The following is a 21035-nucleotide window of genomic DNA, read 5'->3' as shown; positions in this document are numbered from 1 at the left end:
AATGGGTTTGATCTAGTAGCTGTTACTAAGACGTAGTTGCAGGGTGACCAAGGATGGGAACTAAATATTACAGGGTACTTGACTTCTGGAAAAGATAGGCAAAATGGAAAAGGAATATGTAGCCCTGATAATAAAGGATGAGATAAAGGCAGTAGTGAGAAAGGATCTTAGCTCAGAAAATCAGGATGTAGAATCAGTATGGATGGAGCTAAGAAATAACAAGGGGTAGAAAACACTGGTGGGAGTAGTTTATAGGCCCCCTAACAGTAGTTATAGTGTTGGACAGAGTATAAATCAGGAAATTAGAGGAGTATGTAACAAAGGTAATGCAATAATCGTGGGGGACTTTAATCTTCATATAGACAGGGCAAGCCAAGTTGGCAAAAGTAGTTTGGAGGACGAGTTCATGGAATGCATTCGAGACAGTTTTCTAGAACAATATGTCGAGGAACCAACTAGGGAACGGGCTGTTTTAGATCTTGTATTGTGTAATGAGACTGGGTTAATTAGTAATCTTATAGTTAAGGATCCTCTGGGGCAGAGTGATCATAATATGATAGAATTTCATACTGAGTTTGACAGTGATGTAGTTAAGTCCAAAACGAGTGTCTTAAATTTAAACAAAGCCAATTACGTAGGTATGAGGGGCGAGTTGGCTAAGGTAGATTGGGAAATTAGATTAAAAGATATGACGGTAGATAAGCAATAGCGAACATTTAAAGAAATAATTCATAATTCTCAACAAACCCCTGAGGAATAAAAACTCCATGGGAAAAATGATTCAACTGTGGCTAACTAGAAAAGTTAAGGATAGTATTAGATTAAAAGAGGCTTATAATGTTGCCAAAAATAGTAAGCCTGAGGATTGGGAGGGTTTTAGAAATCAGCAAAGGCTGACCAAGAAATTGCTAAAGAGGGAGAAGATTGAATATGAGAGTAAACTAGCAAGAAATATAAAAACAGATTGTAAGAGCTTCTACAAGTATGTCAAAAGGAAGAGATTAGCGAAAGTAAGCGTGGGTCCCTTAGAGACAGAGACAGGAGAAATTATAATGGGGAATAAGTAAATGGCAAAGACGTTAAACAAAATATTTTGTATCTGTGTTCACAGTAGAAGACACAAAAAACATACTGGAAATAGTGAGAAATCAGGGGTCTAATGACAGTGAGGAACTTAAAGTAATTAAGATTAGTAAAGAAAAAGTACTGGAGAAATTAATGGGACTAAAAGCCAACAAATCCCCTGGACATGATGGTCTATATCATAGAGTTTTAAAAGAGGTGGCTGCAAATATAGTGGATGCCTTGGTTTTAATCTTACGGTCCCCGTGGATTGGAAGGTAGCAAACGTAACCCCGCTATTCAAGAAAGGAGGGAGAGAGAAAACAGGGAAGCCTGACAACAGTAGTAGGGAAAAAGCTTGAATCTATTATTAAGGACGTAGTAACAGGTCACTTAGAAAATCATAATATGACTAGTCAGAGTCAACATGGTTTTATGTAAGGGAAATCATGTTTAACAAATCAATTAGAGTTTTTTGAGGATGTTACTGACAGGGTAGATAAAGGGGAACCAATGGATGTAGTATATTTGGATTATCAAAAGACATTCGAGAAGGTGCCACACAAGGGTTGTTGCACAAGATTGGGAGTAATATATTGGCATGGATTGAGGACAGGTTAATGGACAGAAAACAGAGAGTAGGAATAAATGGGTCATTTTCGGGTTGGCAGGTTATAACTAATGGGGTGCCGCAGGGATCGGTGCTTGGGCCTCTGCTGTTTACAATCTGTATTAATGACTTAGATGAAGGGACTGAGTGTAATGTATTCAAGTTTGCTGACGATACAAAGCTAGATGGGAAAGTAAGCTGTGAGGTGGACACAAAGATTCTGCAAAAAGATAGAGACAGGTAAAGTGAGTGGGTGGCAGATGGAGTATAATGTGGGGAAATGTGAAATTATTCACTTTGGTAGGAAAAATAGAACAATGGAATATTTTTTAAATGGTGAGAAACTATTAAATGCTGGTGTTCAGAGAGATTTGGGTGTCCTTGTACATGAAACACAGAAAGTTAGCAAGCAGTTGCAGCAAGCAATTAGGAAGGCAAATGATATGTTAGCCTTTATTGTTAGGGGTTTATAGAGTACAAGAGTAAGGAAGTCTTGCTGCAATTATACAGGGCTTGGTGAGGCTACAACTGGAGTACTGTGTACAGTTTTGGTCTTCTTACCTAAGGAAGGATATACTTGCCTTAGAGGCAGTGCAACAAAGTTTACTAGATTGATTTCTGGGATGAGAGGGTTGTACTATGAGGAGAGATTGAGTAGAATGGGCCTATACTCTCTGGAGTTTAGAAGAATGAGAGGTGATCTCATTGAAACATATAAGATTCTAAGAGGGTTTGACAGGGTAGATGCTGAGTGGATGTTCCTCCTGGCTGGAGAGTCTAGAACTAGGGGACATAGTCTCAGGATAATGGGTCGGACATTTCGGACTGAGATGAGGAGGAATTTCTTCACTCAAGAGGTCGTGAATATTTGGAATTCTCTACCCCAGAGTGCTGTGGATGCTCAGTCATTGAATGTATTCAAGACTGATATTGATAGATTTTTGGACTCAAGGGGCATCAAGGGATATGGGGATCGGGCGGGAAAGCGGAGTTGTGGTTGAAGATCAGCCATGATCTGATTGAATGGCGGAGCAGACTCGAGGGGTTGTATGGCCTATTCCTGCTCCTATTTCTTATGTTCTTATGATTTGGGGAAATGTGAAATTATCCACTTTGGTAGGAAGAATAGAAAAGCAGAATATTTTTTAAAAGGTGAGAGACTAAGAAATGTTGGTAGTCAGAGTGATTTGGGTTCCTTGTACATGAATCACAAAAAGTTAACATGCAGTTACAGAAAGCAATTAGGATGGAAAATGGTATGTTAGCCTTTATTGCAAGGGGGTTGGAGTATAAGAGTAAGGAGGTCTTGCTGCAATTATATAGGGCTCTGGTGAGACCACACCTGGAATACTGTGTGCTGTTTTGGTCTCCTTACCTAAGGAAGAATACACTTGCCTTAGAGGGGATGTAACGAAGATTCACTAGATTGTTTCCTGGGATGAGAGGGTTGTCCTATGAGGAGAGATTGAGTTGAATGGGCCTGTATTCTCTGGAGTTTAGAAGAATGAGGGATGATCTCATTGAAACGTATAAAAGTTCTATGTTCTTATGTTCTTCCCTCCTCTTCTGAAGGTGCTGAATCTCCCTTTCTTCCTTGAAGGAGCTGACTCTTCCTTCATCTCCTGAAGGTGCCAGTTCTCTACTACTCCCCTGAAGGTGCTGGCTCTCTCCACCTTTCCTGGAGGTGCTGACTCTTGCTGTGGCATAGTTCCACTAACTCTCACTCAAAGTAGTCATTCATCATCATGTTTAAGTGTTGTTAGACTATTTAACTGTGGTAGCTATCACAGTCAAAATGAATCCTCATTGAACACCCACACAGTGGAAGTCACAAAATATCAAGCAGTAGCAGGAATTCTGATTCTTTTCCCTTTCCAGCCTGGGGCACTGAGACCAACTACAGTGCCCTCCTTACTTCCCTGGCTGACATTGGCTAACTCATTCCAGACTGGAGACCAAATTTAGGTATTTCCTTGACTTCATGGCTCAGTACCAATTGGTCTATTTACCACTAATCTATCAGGGAGCTATGACAGGTCCTTCAACATGTCATGTGACTTGCTTATACATGTACTTTGGTATTTTTAAGATCATAGTTGACATGAAATATGAAATTGAGGAGTATATTTTGGTCACAAATAGTACTATTTTTATAAGTGGAGATAGTACGAATATCTAGTTCTAAGATTCCATGCATGGTAAAATGTTGGAAGTGATGCTCAAATTTATCGTGAGACAGTGGAAAGAAACAGCTTTTGCCAAGTTACCTCCACACAATAGACCGCAAATGTGATTCAGCTGGCATAAAATTCCTGAATACACTAGATTAATACATGAATGAATGTGGTTTAAATGATGATTTTCCATCATGTGATAAATTTCATATCAGGAATGAGTAAAATCAAACGATGCCTTTCATATAACATCACAAATTTTTGGATTCCAGGAAATTTAATTGTGTGAATTTTTGCAAGAGTGACGAAGGCCAAAGATAATGGTGCAAATTGTGCTTCCCCAGTGCTGAAGACAAAATAAAAACCCCTTCAGTCCAGGAAAATTATGTGTATTTTGAAAAAAACCCTTGTATACCACATGCGTATTACATATTCCTCAGAAATATGGTACCGAAAATTAAGAATTGGTAATATTCCCAGGTATCTATTACAGATGGAAATTGGAGGCAGTGATTTTAATGAACTGTTATCATGTAACTCCCAGCAAGTGGCTGAAAAGCAGAATTAATAGAGGCTTGGCAACAGCCCTCTCATCTGCTCTCTTGGCTGCTGGAGGTTTCCAACTTGTTGACAGCACAGGTGAAAAAGGGAGATAAAAATCTCAGAGGTTGAAAAAAAATTGTGAATTCTTATTGCATTTCTACAAGTAAACAATAACGATTGCTTATGTATGAATCATTCTGAATTTAGAAGATTCCAATGTATAAAACACAAGGGATAGTAACTGTACAAATCCCAAATTAGGATTAAAGGTGAGCTTTGTAAATACCATTGATTGCCTCTTTCACAGCTGAATCTACTGGAATTATATTCTTCTTCACCAGCTCCAAAGGTCCAGGTCTTTGGGCTATCTTCTCATTGAGGTCATCAGCCAGCCTAGCCCTCTTGAGCTTCATTTGAGTTGCCTGAAGTGTACCCTCTGCAGCTGTATCTTTTGGATCAAAAACACATACTTAGTGACTAACCTTTGTAAAGATAACGTCATGTTACACTGGCTTTAAAAAAACTTTCATGCAAGTTATCAATCTAACGCAAAACTTGTAGCTGAATATAATTTACAATGTAACCCATGATTTAAGACTCTCGAGTCCCTGAAATTATACAACTGTGAAAAAGATGACTTTACTGTAGTTGCTCTACCCCAACTTCTTCTCCTTGGTGCTGTTTTCCCACCCATTGTGTTCAGTTGAGACAGTTCAGCACTAGGGTTGCCAACTCTCCAGGGTTGTCCTGGAGTCTCCACGATTATAGATTGATCTCCTAGATACTGCTGTAAGCAACCCAGGAGAAAAATTAAGGGGCATTTAAAAAATAAAGTGATTTTTTCATTTTCTTTGAACACTTTTGTTTATTAGTTATAGAAATATTAGAGATTGGAGAAAGGGCCGTTTGACTGGGCCAGACGGTTGGTGTTGGAGGTCATGTGATGAAACCTCCAGGAATATGTCCAGAGTTGGTAACCTTATTCAACAGATGTCATCAATATCACCCCTCAATCGATCCAACTGGAACTCTGCTCATTTGGTGAGGGAGGTGACACCTTTTTGGCTAATTTTCCTTTCTTTGTTCTCCTAGTCAGTTAAGTTAACATTCCTCTTGGAGAGGAAACCAAAGTGCAAATCACATACAATATGGTGAACTTATGTTGCCATATTAATTAACTTTTTCCTGAATTGTAGCAAAATTTTGACCCTGAAAAATTATGTACTTTACAAGAGAAATTTCCACATGGAGCTTTTGCATTTAGGGCATTTCTGTCACAATGCAGACATCATATTGAAAATTAAAATCTTAATCACAGCTTAAAAAAAGAGAAAGAAAACAAGGCATTTCATCATGGTTTCTTCTGAATTACTGCTTGAAGTTTACCTCTAATTGACTTCTGCAATTTACAAGAACCTATGATTATCTGGAATTGCACAAGGAGTACTTGAGCAATGGTCTTAAAGTGACCTAATTAGCAACCATGCTCCAGACCCCATATTACCTGTAAGCATTGTCATAGGAGATAAGCTAGTGGACATTTAAAATGAAGACGTTACATTAATATGGAGACTATTACAAGACCTACAATGTTACAGAAAACTAGTACACACCTTGTAGGATATGCATATTAACCAGGTCTGCTTTCTCAGGTCTACTTCTAATCTTGTGTTTTAAGTAGTCTTCCGTCTGCAAGGTGTAAAGAAAGTAAACAATTTTCAACAGATTAGAAATTGCAGGCTCATTAAGACATCAATAGTACATTCCTTGGCAGCAACTAGTGATGAACTTCTCATCTGAGGCTACTAATTTCACAAAGCAGCATGGGATGTAGAATAGCCCAATTCCAAAATACCTCTAAAGAATTTTAAGAGCACCTTTTGGCAAATAGTCAAAAGTGCCCTTCTGCACAAAAAAAATGTATGTCTTTTGAGAAGTTTGCGATTTAACATTGCAATTTAACATTACAAACAGCTGAACGGCTGACTATACGTAATGCTACATGTGTTCTTTTGAAGTATAGATGTATTTATCCATATATCACATCATACCCTTATCACCTGACAGGATATCTATGAACAACCATGTGATTTAATGAAATACAGACTTCTTGGACCCACTTTCAAATATTAGCAGTTACTTGCTGGTGAACTGTTTGGCAAACATGACATATTGCAGCTTGGGGAGCTGCAAATTGAATTTTTAAAAAACTTGTTCGATCAATTTGAAATGACACAGCCTTTCTTCATGAAAAAAGCATCCCGTTTTTTTGCTTAGGCAGGGTTGAGAGGTTTGTGGCACAAATGACACGATAATATGTCCGGTTGCAGTATACATAAACATGTAGTATATCTATAAATAATTGAATGATAGGACGAGTATCCATCTGCCACTCCACATGCAGTAAGTTCCTCATGACAGATGTGTCATCAGCGGAGGCGCTAAGTGGACAACAGCATGTCACCCTGCACCACTCTCATATTCGTTCTATTAGCCAATTACAGAGCATCATTGGCAGAGGCTTAGGAGCAGATCACCCATTTACTCTGCAGGCCAGCACAGTCACCCAGTCCAGATGGGATGCATCCTAGGTTGCTGAGGAAAGTAAGGTGGAAATTACAGAGGTACTGGCCATAATCTTCCAAACATCCTTAGATACGAGAGTGGTGCCAGAGAACTGGAGAATTGCAAATGTTACGCCCTTGTTCAAAAAAAGGTGTAAGGATAAACCCAGCAACTACAGGCCAGTCAGTTTAACCTCGGTGGTGGGGAAACTTTTAGAAACGATAATCTGGGACAGAATCAGCAGTCATTTGGACAAGTGTGGATTGATTAGGGAAAGCCAGCACGGATTTGTTAAAGGCAAATCGTGTTTAACTAACCTGATAGAGTTTTTTGATGCGGTAACAGAGAGGGACGATAAGGGCAATCCAGTTGATGTGGTGTATATGGACTTTCAAAAGGCATTTGGTAAAGTGTTGCATAATGGGCTTGTCAACAAAGTTGAAGCCCATGGAATAAAAGGGCAGTAGCAGCATGCATATAGAATTGGCTAAGTAACAGGAAACAGAGGGTTGTGGTGAACGGTTGTTTTTCGGACTGGAGGGAGGTGTACAGTGGTATTCCCCACTGGTATGAGGATCACTGCTTTTCTTGATGTATATTAATGATTTGGACTTGGGTGTACAGGGCACAATTTCCAAATTTGCAGATGACACAAAACTTGGAAATGTAGTGAACAGTGAGAAGGATAGTGATAGACTTCAAGAGGATATAGACATGCTGGTGGCATGGGCGGACATGTGGCAGATGAAATTTAACGCAGAAAAATGCAAGGTGATACATTTCGGTAGGAAGAATTAGCAGAGGCAATATAAACTAGAGAGCACAACTCTAAAAGAGGTACATGAACAGAGAGATCTGGAGGCATATGTACACACATCATTGAAGGGGGCAGGGCAGGTTGAGAAAGCAGTTAAAAAAGCATACGGATCCTGGGCTTTATAAATAGAGGCATAGAGTACAAAAGCAAGGATGTCATGATGAACTTATATAAAACAATGGTTCGGCCACAACTGGAGTATTGTGCCTAGTTCTGGGCACTGCACTTTAGAGGCCTTAGAGATGGCGCAGAAGAGATTTACTAGAATGATTCCAGGGATGAGGGACTTCAGTTACGTGGATAGACTGAATAAGCTGGGGGGTTGTTCTCCTTGGAACAGAGAAGATTGAGAGGAAATTTGATGGAGGTATTCAAAATCATGAAGGGTCTAGACAGAATAGATAGAGAGAAATTGTTTCCATTGGCAGAAGGGTCAAGAACCAGAGAATGGAGATTTAAGATGATTGACAAAACAACCAAAGGTGACACGAGGAAAAACCTTTTTACACATGGTGGTTAGGATCTGGAATGCACTGCCAGAAGGGTTGGTGGAGGCAGATTCAATCATGGCTTTCAAAAGGGAACTGGATAAGTACTTGACAGGAAAAAATTTGCAGGGCTACAGGGATGGGGAGGGGCAGTGGGACTAGCTGGATTGTTCTTGCATAGAGCCAGCACGGACTCAATGGGATGAATGGCCTCCTTCCATGCTGTAACCTTTCTATGATTCTATGATAAACAAATTACCTTGAAGGTGAGAACGCCCCTGATTCTCTTCTATTTCCCTGAACCTCCTTGGTCTGTACAATGTGAGTGAGGCGGTAACCAGCAAACTGCTGCGGGCCTTCACCTGCACCATCCATCCCGAATAAGCTTCTAAAAGCCGAAAGATATCTTTCTGCAATTTTTCTACTTGCTAGCGGGTAACTGGCTTTCATTCTATATTTCTTCCGGACACATGGCTGAAAGGATAATTCAGCGGCAAAGGAGACTGTTGGTGAGAATACACCCATGATGATACATTGCCACAAAAACAGAACAACTTGTGAAACGATAGAAAACACCCAATAACACACAATATAAAGATAACATATGCTTTTTTAGAATCAGTTAAACTGAAAAATATAATAAAGCTAACCAAATAATCATGGAATCATACAGCACAGAAGGAGGCCATTCAGCCCATCATGCCTGTGCCGACTCTTTGAAAGTGCTATCGAATGAATCCCACTCCCCTGCTCTTTCCCAAAAGCCCTTCAAATATTTATTGTACTTTGGCTGATTTCTCAGTGGATCTATCTGTAAATAGATTAAATGTGTTTCATTCTGACTGCACCATACAGAGGTCTTCAGTTGAAAGTAAATCAAAGGAGTCATGCAGAGTTGCGGATAAGGAATAGTTTTTTTTTGGGAGGGAACCTCAGTCAGCTTATCTTAAGGCATTTATCCTCGGTAGGATTTAGCCAGATCCTGAATTTGTATCAGATGCTGCCAAGGAGTGTTGTGGAAATATAATGACAGCATCCAGTGGCCTTGGCGCTTGCCACTTGGATGAGGAATCTGGAGATTTACTGTTAAGTCAAATTCCTGAGTTTTAATGTGTGTTGACAACTGTGATTTAATTATGACACAAATGACACCTCACATAAAGGACCGTGGACCTCATTCATTCACACAAAGCAGTATTTTTCTTCTGCCAAGTTTATTTGCTGTGTAAACAATAATGCAGTTTTATACAGCCAACAAGACCAGTAAAGCATGACACTTCTTTTGAATTTCACCTCACTGGGACTAATACTTGCAATTTTATACCGAGTTTAAAATAGGGACATGGAATCACAATCACAACGCAAGATAACATTTTCAGTCATGACTCATGCATTGATGTTTTTGATGATGACACCACCACTGCATTTCCAGTGGCATTCGCTAGGTTTTTAAAAAAATAGTGGAAGATCAGAAGTAACAGTTTTGCTCTTAAATAATTGTGCATAAAAATGTACTAAGGCAGATAGGGTGGCTCCACATTAGCAGTCTCATATCTGTTCCTGAGAGAATACGGTGGCTTTCTGGTGCAGGCTGTCCCTGGAGTTACTCTTCCCCATGAATCTCCTCCGCTAAATAATAACTGTCCTTACGCAAAGTACTCTGCTGTGAGGATAAGGTTAAAATGACATTCATTCATAATTTGTAATTACCATTTGTGCACAAATTATGGGGTGTTACCTTTTTCCAGTCAAGCCAAAGCTTGCTTGACTGGAAGATGATAGCACCCCACAATAAAATAGGATAACACCCTGTAATTTTGAATAGAATTTGAGGTCCTGTTAATCATGGCCAACATTAGAGAGTGGCTGTATGACTCAGATTTCAGATGGTGTTGCCGGATACCAGAAGTGCTAGAGGTGCTATTATGCTAATTATTAGAAAAAAAACCCTCAAATCTGAAAAAATACACACATCATACATAAAAATATAAACTGTTCTTCTCAGACCTATACAGAAAGGCACATACATTGAAACGCAGATATAAGTGATCTAGTTTCCTCATTACTTTGTTACTTTTTCAACAACAACAAACCACTATTCAAATGAATAATCAAGGTAGGAAATTAAAATGCTTAGCTTTTCCAAAGAACTGCTGGCACTCATATATTTAACACATGATATGTATTACGACAATGCGAGTGGGACTTACGATATGGGCTCATGAATCTGTTTTTCCATTGCTTCTTATAAGGATTAATTTTATAATGTGCAACACATTTAGAATTCTATCATGATGTATTTTCCCCTCACAGTATGATATTCTGTGGCTTAAATCATTATATCAAATCACTCAATTGAACCATAATTATATGTTGCGACAACAGTTTCCCCAGGGTATCATTAAAACTATTTCAATATGATTTTTTTATGTAATGGGTCCCCTTGCACTTTGCTTGTAGAGACTACTGTATTTCCAAATTGACAAAACTCCTGAATATTCTATCTATTTTGGAACAGTGTAATTTTTTTTTGTGTAACAACTCAATTTGGTTTGTCCTTTTTCTTGCTGTAACAATCTTTTCCATAATCTACTGGAAAAAAGTAAATAATAGAAGTCAGGATTCATCAGCACTGCTGTCGTCAAAAGAAACAGAGGGAAAGATGCCAAGCTGTTTTATATTTTCTTTTTTAAATTAATTTTTGTTTCTTTGAGCTCGTTAAAGTGAAGGATGTATTGGGTCCAAAAAAGGCCACATACTGACTAAAGTTCCCACTACGCTGCCCTAAGCATATGCCTTAAATACAGCCTCAGAAGTGTGACCTCACTGCACAAACATGATATTTTCATTCATCATACCAACTACCCTTGTGATCTTTCCAAGTGAGTGACAAATTACATTTTTGTGCTGTGATCCTGGTGAAACTCATTTCACTTTGTACCCTTTCGGTTGGCAGTGAACAAGGACTTTTACCCTGTATAAATCTGGAATGGATTTAAACACAGGTCCCAGAGGTGAAAGGACAATGTGCCAAGCACTGAGCCACCTAATCCCTAGCTATGCTGCATTGTTAACTGGCTAACTGCACTGCACTGACTAACAGGGTTGCTGAGGGTAATGCGTTTGATGTAGTGTACATGGATTTTAGCAAGGTTTTTGACAAGGTCCCATGTGGCAGACTGGTCAAAAAAGTAAAAGCCCATGGGATTCAAGAGAAAATGGCTAGTTGGATCCAAAATTGGCTCAGTGGCAGGAAGCAAAGGGTAATGGTTGTCGGGTGTTTTTGCGACTGGAAGGTTGTTTCCAGTGGGGTTCCGCAAGGCTCAGTACTAGGTCCCTTGCTTTTTATGGTATATATTAATGGTTTGGTCTTGAATGTGGGGGGGCTTGATCAAGAAGTTTGCAGATGATACAAAAATTGGCCGTGTGGTTGATAGTGAGGAGGAAAGCTGTAGACTGCAGGAAGACATCAATGGACTGGTCAGGTGGGCATAAAAGTGGCAAATGGAATTTAATCCAGAGAATGCTTTTGTGGAGGCTAAACAAGGCAAGGGAGGACACAATAAATGGGAGGATACTGAGTGGTGTAGAGGAACAAAGGGATCTTGGAGTGCATGTCCACAGAACCCTGAAGGTAGTAGGACAGGTAGATAAAGTGGTTAAAAAGGCATTTGGGATACTTTCCTTTATTAGCTGAGGCATAGAATATAAGAGCAGGGAGGTTATGCTAGAGCTGCATAAAACATTGGTTAGGCCACAGCTTGAGTACTGTGTGCAGTTCTGGTCACCACATTACAAGAAAGATGTGATTGCACTAGAGAGGATTCAGAGAAGATTTACAAGGATGTTGCCAGGGCTAGAGAGTTTTAGCCATGAGAAAAGATTGGATAGGCTGGAGTTGTTTTCTTTGGAACAAAGGGGGCTGAGGAGAGATTTAATTGAGGTATATAAAATTATGACAGGATTAGATAGAGTGCATAGGGAGGACCTATTTCCCTTAGCAATGGGATTAGTGACCAGGGGGCATAGATTTAAAGTCATTGGTAGAAGGATTAGAGGGGACCTGAGGAGAAACTTTTTCACCCAGAGGGTGTTGGGGTCTGGGACTCACTGCCTGAAAGGGTGGTAGAGGCAGAAACCCTCAACTCATTTAAGAAGTACTTGGATGTGCACTTGAAGTGCCGTAACCTGCAGGGCTATGGACCAAGTGCTGGAAAGTGGGATTAAGCTGGATAGTTCTTTTTCGGCCGGTACGGACACGAAGGGCCGAATGGCCTCCTTCTGTGTCGTAACTTTCTATGATACTATGATTGTATGCAATTTTGGGCCCTCTGCCTTCAAAAGGGCACTCACATGATAGAAAGAGTCAGAGAAGAATGACAAGGGCTCGGTGCTCTAATTTGTAAAGAGAGTCACAGAGCTACCGTTGTTTTCATTGGAGAAAGGAAGACTGAGGGACGCTTGATCCAGTCTAAAAGGCTGAAAGGCTTGGATCATGTAGATGTAAACAGGCAAATTGTGAAAACAGAATTAGAGGATGCAGATTTAAAGTTAACAGGCTCCAAGTGAGACTACAGATTAGAAGAAATTTTCTTCCCCTATGAGTAGTGGACTTACCAAGTCCAGGATAAGAGACTTTTTTTCTGCAGCCTGTCAATCAAGGAAATAATCACATTTTGCTGGGTGAATAAACACTAGTGTTGCTCCTGGTGAGAAATAGGGCCAAGCTCACTTGAAATTTCTACCCTCTGTGTAAATTAGCAGTGATTACCTAATCAAGCAACTGAATGTCTGTAACTAAAGAGAGTTTGCAATTCCACATACAGATGGAATGGGCAACAGCATGCTGAACCTTTCTTAAGTTATTAGTTCGTCTTGTCACTGTAGATGTCCATCATTTGTCCACCCACTCTCCAATTCTATAGGGATCCTGAGGGATCTTGTGCATGTATTATAATAAGATGACAAAATCCATTTATCCTGATATTCTTAAAGGAACTTGTGTATCCAGTTGGATAATTCATCCATTATGATGCAGATCACCATCCTTTCAATGAATATTCTACTGAATGCTGTCTAAAACTCAAGGACAACTGCTCTAACTTTGTGCTAGGCATCAAGAGAATTACTCCATTTCTGGACCATGAGACTCATGGAATTACAAATCAACCACTTTAATCTAAAGCCAGTTAGCAGGTTCTTGTGTTCAGATGTTCCAACAGCATTTCATCACTATAGTTTCCAAGAACTTTATCAGAATTAGCACTAAGAATACTGATGTGTAATTATTTGCATCTGAGTTGATCTCTCGTTATGGAAATGGTTGCTACTTTCTAATCAGATGGGACAAAAAGCAGATGATTTCTTGGATAGACCTTTCAGAACTTGACTAACAATGGCATTGAAGCCAGTAACTTTGTTTTGGGGATCAAATTTTTGAAGGGAATATCTAATTTCTTCAGCTATTTTTTCTTCCATTTGCTAATTTTAGTAAAAAACATGAGCGTTCAAAGCAAGGAATGCAATATTTTACTTCCAATCTATTTGTTACCACGACTGGTAAATTTCCTGCCTGTTCCCTCTCTGAAGCAGCCTTCCATCTCAAGCTCTCCACCGCGGCACCGAGTTAGATGCCAGCAACACTCCCTAAGTGGTTCCTGAAGAACTCAACAATGAGTGCGCAGAAAAAACAACTAACTAATGAAGAAGAAATGAACAGGCATTGAAAGAAGAAAACTGACAGACGGTCACAACAGTCACAGAGTGGAGTTACGATGCGTGTGGCGCTTTGCACAAGCAGTGTGTTTTGGGCTTCAGAAGGGAGTCTCACACCACTTGATTTTATTATACTCAGGAGTCAGATTGGGACCCGAGTCTGGAGCTTTATTGCTACTTTCACATCAACGCACACCCCAAACTGCTCGACATCAATGTGAAAGTGCAGCCTTATAGTCATGTTCATATGTTACCCTGACTATTCCTTAATGCTTTAATTTGCCTTTTGGGTGCTATTTTGCTGATGTTTGGCATTATTATTCGCAATACTGTGTTTCTCACTTTTTTCCTGTAATTATTTGTTCCTTTAGTTCTTTTTAAATCTTTCACTTTGCTTTGGGAATTCTGTCCCTCTCATGTTTGGTATTGGCTTTCCTCCTCTGCCTTTTTGCTTTTCTTTCTCTTTTCGCTCCTGGTGGTTCAGTCATTTTTAAAAATCTGTGACCTGACTGCGTTCTTGACTTCTGCACCTTAGAATGTGTCACCAAAGTCCCAGTGATATCACTGAGGGACAAAATCCAACACCGTGTTGGCACTATGTAGTTTGTTATGATGTAAGAAAATTGCACATGTGCATAGCGACGAAAGATTCTGCATGCACTATGGTCTCAAAAACATTGTGAAAGATGAGTTAAGACAAGTCAAAATGAATGACCAATGCTTGTAAAAGAGGCCCATGCATGACAGGGTGATAGGGACGAGTTTGGGTGGCAATATTATCATACAGACTCCCTGAAAGAGCAAGAAGGTTGGAGGAAGAAAATTAAGAGAGGAAAAAATAAGAAAATGGAAAACTGTCAAGGAACACAAAAACTTTCTTACATTTTTGGACACTTTCCCATACCCTCAGACACATGCCAGACAGGAATCTTTAAATTATATAGAAAGATGGATTAGCAAAGAGGAAAATATACCATTTTGCACAATATTCTTGATTGACTGATGGGATTGCTACACCTTACAGTTAAATGGCCATCAGGCTCAACAATCTTGTCCCTTTTTTGAACCCATTTCTACCTTCTGCTCCAATGACCTTTCCTGGTAACTATCCCCTTTGCGTAAAAGCAAAAGTTCTGCCTGACTTTCTTACTTCTAGTTTCCCAATTTTCAATAATAAAAACAGAACTAGTTGGGAATGCAGAGCAGCTCAATCAGTATCTGAAAAGAGATAGTTTAATGTTTGGGGTGTAGACCTGATGTCAGGAATGAGGAACCCAGTTCTGATAGAGTCTTCAAGCTTAATGTTAACCTGTTTTTATCTCTTCACAGATGCTGATGATTATACTACATACTTCCAGCATTTTCTGCTTTTATTTCAGCTTCTCAGCATTTGCAGTTTTCCTTTTTTTTAATCTCTTCCTAATTTTTAATTCACATTTCTTGGCTGTTGGGTACTTTACCACCTGCTTCACAAAATGTGTCTTACTCACAGAGGTGTGGCATTTAATATGACTCCATTTTTCACATGAGGGGAGAATCACAAGATGAATCAATTCAGAAAAAAATACAGATCACCCATCACAGCATTCAGCTGTTTCTTAGATGACTTGAAGGTTTTTGCCTTCAGAACCCGACTTGGAAGTCCATTTCACATTTTGACCAGTCTGAGTTAAGAAGAATAGGTGTAGTGGTGCTGGAAATAGATCTGACCATTTTCCACCAGGATGATAGTAACAGACTTCAAGAGGACATAGACAGACTGGTGAAATGGGCAGACAGATGGCAGATGAAATTTCATGCAGAGACGTGTGAAATGATGTATTTTGGAAGGAAAAATGAGGCAAGGCAATATAAACTAAATGGCACAATTTTAAAGGGGGTGCAGGAACAGAGACACCTGGGGGTTTACGGACACAAACCTTTGAAGGTGGCAGGACAAGTTGAGAAGGCTGTTAAAAAAGTATATGGAATCCTTGGCTTTATAAATAAAGGTCTGGAGTACGAAAGCAAGGAAGTTATACTAAACCTTTATAAAACACTGGTTAGGCCTCAGCCGGGGTATTCTGTCCAATTCTGGGCACCACATTTTAGGAAGGATGTCAAGGCCTTGGAAAGGGTGCAGAGGAGATTTACTAGAATGGTACCAGGAAAGAGGGACTTCAACTATGTGGAGAGATTAGAGAAGCTGGGATTGTTCTCTTTAGAGCAGAGAAGGTAAAGGGGAGATTTAATAGAGTTGTTCAAAATTTTGAGGGGTTTTGATAGACTACATAGGGAGAAACTGTTTCCACTGACAGGAGGGTCGGTAACCAGAGAACACAGATTTAAGGTGATCGGCAAAAGAATTAGAGGGGAGATGAGGAGAAATTTTTTTACGCAGCGAGTTGTAATGATCTGGAATGCACTGCCTGAAAGGGTGTTGGAAGCAGATTCAATAGTAACTTTCAAAAAGGAATTGGATAAATATTTAAAAAGGAAAAATTTGCAGGGCTATGGGGAAAAGGATGGGGAGTGGGACTAATTGGATAGCTCTTTCAAAGAGCCGGCACAGGCATGGTGGGCTGAATGGCCCCCTCCTGTGCTGTATGATTCTATGATCTTTTGGCGACTTTCTGAGAATCATCAACAAAGATCTTCTTTTAGGTGTTTCATTTTTAAGGAAATTGGCTAGAATCTCCACTTACGTATAACACAACTCCTTAAGAGAAAACTCCCTGCAATTTGTAAGACAATCAAATCAGTTACAGTACTTTCAATAAAATATACTCCTTAATACCTATGCAGCAAACACTGCTGGTAAACCAAAACTATCTCAATGATATTTATGATGGAATCTTTAATCCAGCAAGGCATAAATATTAGATTTAGATTCAGTATGAACCATTCTTCCTTGTTTGTGGAAAGAAAACGATTCAATCATACTTAAACGCCACAAGTCTGCCAGAAATAGTTTTGAAATTCAATGCCATGCCTGAATTATTTCAAATGTAAATGAAACTTCCTTCCAGTTATAAATCCACATCAAGATGTGTTTCACTTTTAATTTTTAAATTATTTCTGCAGAAGACAGAAAGTTGAACTAAATCAGAATGGGTAAAAGGCACAATCAGTGGGGGGAGTGAGAGGGAAGTGTCCCACTAAATAGTTTCTTTGCACGGGTTATACAATTCTTCAACCCAGCTCCTAATCTTAATTCCAACCCACCACCCATAGTATAGCCTGTATAAATTTCTTTGGTAGTGTGCTACTACCTGCCTTTGGAGGTGTTGGGAAAACTTGACAGGCATCCCACATATTCTACATTAGGGGTTAATGGTTAAACCTGGGCATGCTAACCCGTTCAAAGCAAAGAATAACGATGCAGGTTTCGGGTCATAAGGACACTCAGTTTGCTCATGGAAGTCTTGCTGTGAACACAAGAATAGTGCTGAAAACAACAGTACAATAATGTACCGTCTGTGCCTGGCCAAGGGACTCTCCACTTCACCTCCCCATCTTATAGTTTCAAATGCAGGGTTGATGACAGTATTGGCATCTGAGGAATTCCCAACCCTCTGCCTGCATTGCTGTCAAGAAGGTTGCACTGTTGCTATGGAGATGGCATCACTGGGATAGGTCACTACTCGCAGCTTTTGGATACTGCCCTCAGACTGCCATAATTGAACAAAACAGAGTGAGAAGCTGATCTCATCACTGCATAAAATCAATCTGTGCTGAAAAAAATACATATTTCTGTGAATCATATCATGGGAAGGCAGGAATTGACAATCAATCATATTACATTTTTGTGAAGAACTAAAATGATCAAATGTTTCTTTTGCTGTGTTCTGCAATCAACGTACCAGTGCCCACTGTCAAAAAATAACTGCCAAAGTGAGTGAGTGAAGGAAGTATGGCACGGGTTTAAAAAAATCAGAGGGGGCTAAATTGAGCCGCGTAGCGGCCGTTTTGTAGGCATTACGCGGACTCCTAAGCCCTGAAAATGGTGTCCGAGATGCGTGCGCACACTTCCGGTGTGACGTTCACAGGATGCCATCTTGGTAATGCCGTTTCCGTACGCGCACCTAACGAATGCTAGCAGCATGCAAAGTGGGGAGATTATGACGGTAATCAGTGTGCAACGCTGATTTGAAGCAGCCGGTGGCATTTTCGTACTCCCCACTCCAGCCAAGCACTGTCCTAACCTTGCACAGCTGAACTAGAGTTAAAGGGCATGAAGGACCCCCCACCAGCGCTATTTAAAGGGAGCATGCAGGAGTTACAGGTTAGTTGCTGGATTTGTTATTCTGGTTGCTGGTACAATTGTTGGTGTTTGTGGAAGTTTCCTATACTTGGAGAAAGTTGCAATATTATATAGAAAGCGGTCTGGCTGGTTATGCAGTATTGTAAGTGGCATTTCAAACAGTGTGCTGAACAAGGTTGCTGCCAGAAATAGGTGGCCTACGGAGGCTTCTTCTGGGAATTGAACATGACTGGGAGTATGCAGAGAGATCATGCAGAGCAGGACAAGCTGCAAGAAGAGGGAGGAGGACGCCATATCCAACAAGGGTCTTCAGGGACCAATTCTCTTACCTCAACTTCAGTGACGACCAGTGCATCCGACGGCTGTGGTTCACGAAAGAGGTTGTGACTGAAATTTGTCAACTGCAGCCACAATTGCAGCCTCAGAGCAGGGCAAGGAAAACACTGCCTATGGCTGTCAAGGTAACTGGCGCTTAATTTTTACGGCTCTGGATCCTTTCAGGCTACTGCAGATGATATAAGCAATATCTCGCAGTTTGCTGTATAAGGGAGGTCATGCGCTCAGAAACAGATTCATGGCTACTGGGCGACAAGGGTTATCCTCTTATGAAGTGCTCATGACTCCAGTCCAGAATGCGTGCACACATGCACATCAGGCGTACAATGAGAGCCATGCTGCCACACGGAACACACCATAGGTGTCCTCGAGCAATGCTTCCGCTACCTGGACCAGTCTGGAGGAGCTGTGCAGTACTCAGCAGGTATCAAGATTTGCCGTTGTACGCTGCATGCTGCACAACCTCGCATTATGAGGGAACAGCCCTTGCCACCGCCTATCTGGCGAGAACCTGAGCCAGAGCCAGAGGAAGAGAAGGATGAGGTGGAAGAGAAGGAGGAGGAAGTGGAGGAGGAGTTGGAGGAGGAGATGGAGGAGAAAGTGGAGGAGGAGGAGGAGGAGGAGGAAATGCAGCAGGAAGTGGAGGAAGAAGCAGGGAGGCAACAAGGTAGACAGACCCTGTCTGCCAGGGCTCTGCGTGATCAGTTGATTAATGAGCGATACCTGTAACCTCAAGGACACCTTCCCATTCACCAACAGTCCCACACTCCTTACCTTTCCTCTCCCACATGCCCATCAAATTGTCCTCCTTATGATTAGATATTGCTTTCTCCCTCAGCTCATCGCAGAAATGAAAACCAACACCAAATGCAAATTCAAATGCAAATTTATAAATAAACACACGTAATAATTCAAACAAAATGAGACTATTCACCCTTGTGCATTCCCTTAGTGCCTTTTGTTTGTGTGCCTTTACCTATCCTAGTGCTCCTACGAGGTGCTTCCCCAATGGCTGGAGTGTGAGTGATGGAAGGCTGCAGACTTTCAATGGAGGAGAGTGCAGATGGCCTTGGAGGACAACTTCGAGCAGCTCTGGGCCGGGAGGGCCCGGTTGCAGACTGCACCTTTGTGGCCTGGGCTGCATCAGTCTGGGCTGACTGGCTGACAGGCAATGGCAAGGGCACTGGCGGAGTGGCAGAGGTGAGAGCAAGAATGCTGTCATCCTGAGATAGGTCAGCAGGTCCGACTTCCATGGCGCCACTGCCACTCTCCTGGGGCGGCGCCTCAACAATCCTGGTGATCTGCTGGAGAACAGATTGCTGGACTGCTGTGACGCCCTGGAAGCCCCGTTCCACAGTGGAACCCAGAGCCACGACAGCAGCAGTCTGAACTTCCAAAGCAGCAATCAGACCTTTGATGGCAGATGTTTGTGCTGCAATGGAAGCTGTGACATTGGTCATCAGACGCTGTATCATGGTGGGTTCCACAGGTGTGCTGATGGAGGAGACCACCCATTCCATGTGGGAAAGGATGGGCTCCAAGCTCTATGCAAATCCCTGTGCCAAGTTGGAGCTGGACTCCTCCATGCCCCTTGATATTGCGTGCAGGCTTCCAGTGCACCAGGTATTTGGTTGTATACGCCCATCAGCCTTCTTCTGTCACCTGGCCTTATCTGACTCCTCTGCAGCAGAATTAGTGTGCAACCTCACCCTTCAGCGAGCTGAGCATCTGCAGTATTCGTTCCCCTGCCCCGGCTCCTGCGCACTTGTGCTGCTGTCGCACCACGTGCAGCTGTCGCACCACGTGCAGATCCCTCCTCTAGCCTCGCCCCTAAAATATGCGCAGTGTCAGTCTCAGCTGGTGGTTGCGAGTGTAAGATCGAGTGACAATGTGTCTGCATCATCACTGTCATTGTTCTCTGCCTCCTCTGACTGGGCTGGTTCCAGTTCTTGGGTATCTGCAATGACAAAGGGACACAGGTTGAGTTGTGGTGAGGGGAGAGGAGAAAGTAAGACGTGCATGCTGACACCATCTGCAGCATGTGAGTCAGAAAAGATTGTGGGATGAGGGAGAAATGGGAAGCGAGAAGGAGGATTAGGTATAGAGAGACCCTCATCATCGATACCTCCAGCATTGCCAGTCACCACGGCCACAGCGACGGCCCACGCAATGATCGACAGCACTGTCTCCTCCATGGGGGTGAGGACATGTAGGCCTGTCCTCTCTCAGGTCTTTCCTGCTGCCTGTTGCTATGCGCCACGTTCTCCTGCAAGAAAGAGGGAAATGTGTCAGTGGATGTCCTGCAAGGTGTTTGGGTGATGTGGCTGTCATGGTTGAATCGCTGCCAGTGTGTGTGACCTGCGAGTTTTGGGTGTGCGGCTTGCAACAGTGGTATCATGTGAGGGCGAGATGCAGCATCTGATTTGAAGAGTTGCGTACTGATGAAAAGAGTTTGTTGGTAGGTGGGTGTAATGCGTGGAGC

General features: G+C 41.5%; 1 protein-coding gene across 5 annotated transcripts in view; it reads right to left on the bottom strand.

Annotated features, from left to right (window-relative positions):
• The window catches only part of LOC137341237 (myocardin-like), a 635026-nt gene that overhangs the window by 47198 nt on the left and 566793 nt on the right, over window positions 1–21035 (bottom strand). For 4 of the 5 annotated variants that reach the window (XM_068004310.1, XM_068004312.1, XM_068004313.1 and 1 more), the window contains 2 exons: window positions 6003–6078; window positions 4676–4837 (listed from right to left, as the gene is read on the bottom strand). In XM_068004310.1, coding sequence (XP_067860411.1) covers window positions 4676–4837; window positions 6003–6078 — 238 coding nt within the window. Of the gene's footprint in view, window positions 1–4675; window positions 4838–6002; window positions 6079–14856; window positions 14912–21035 lie in introns of those variants that run through there. The other variant, XM_068004314.1, reaches the window with a different exon arrangement.

The sequence above is a fragment of the Heptranchias perlo genome, chromosome 23 (genome assembly GCF_035084215.1).
Source record: "Heptranchias perlo isolate sHepPer1 chromosome 23, sHepPer1.hap1, whole genome shotgun sequence".
Lineage (NCBI taxonomy): Eukaryota > Metazoa > Chordata > Chondrichthyes > Hexanchiformes > Hexanchidae > Heptranchias > Heptranchias perlo.
Note: the sequence above shows the minus strand (reverse complement) of the source record. Positions and strands in the feature narration are given on the sequence as shown.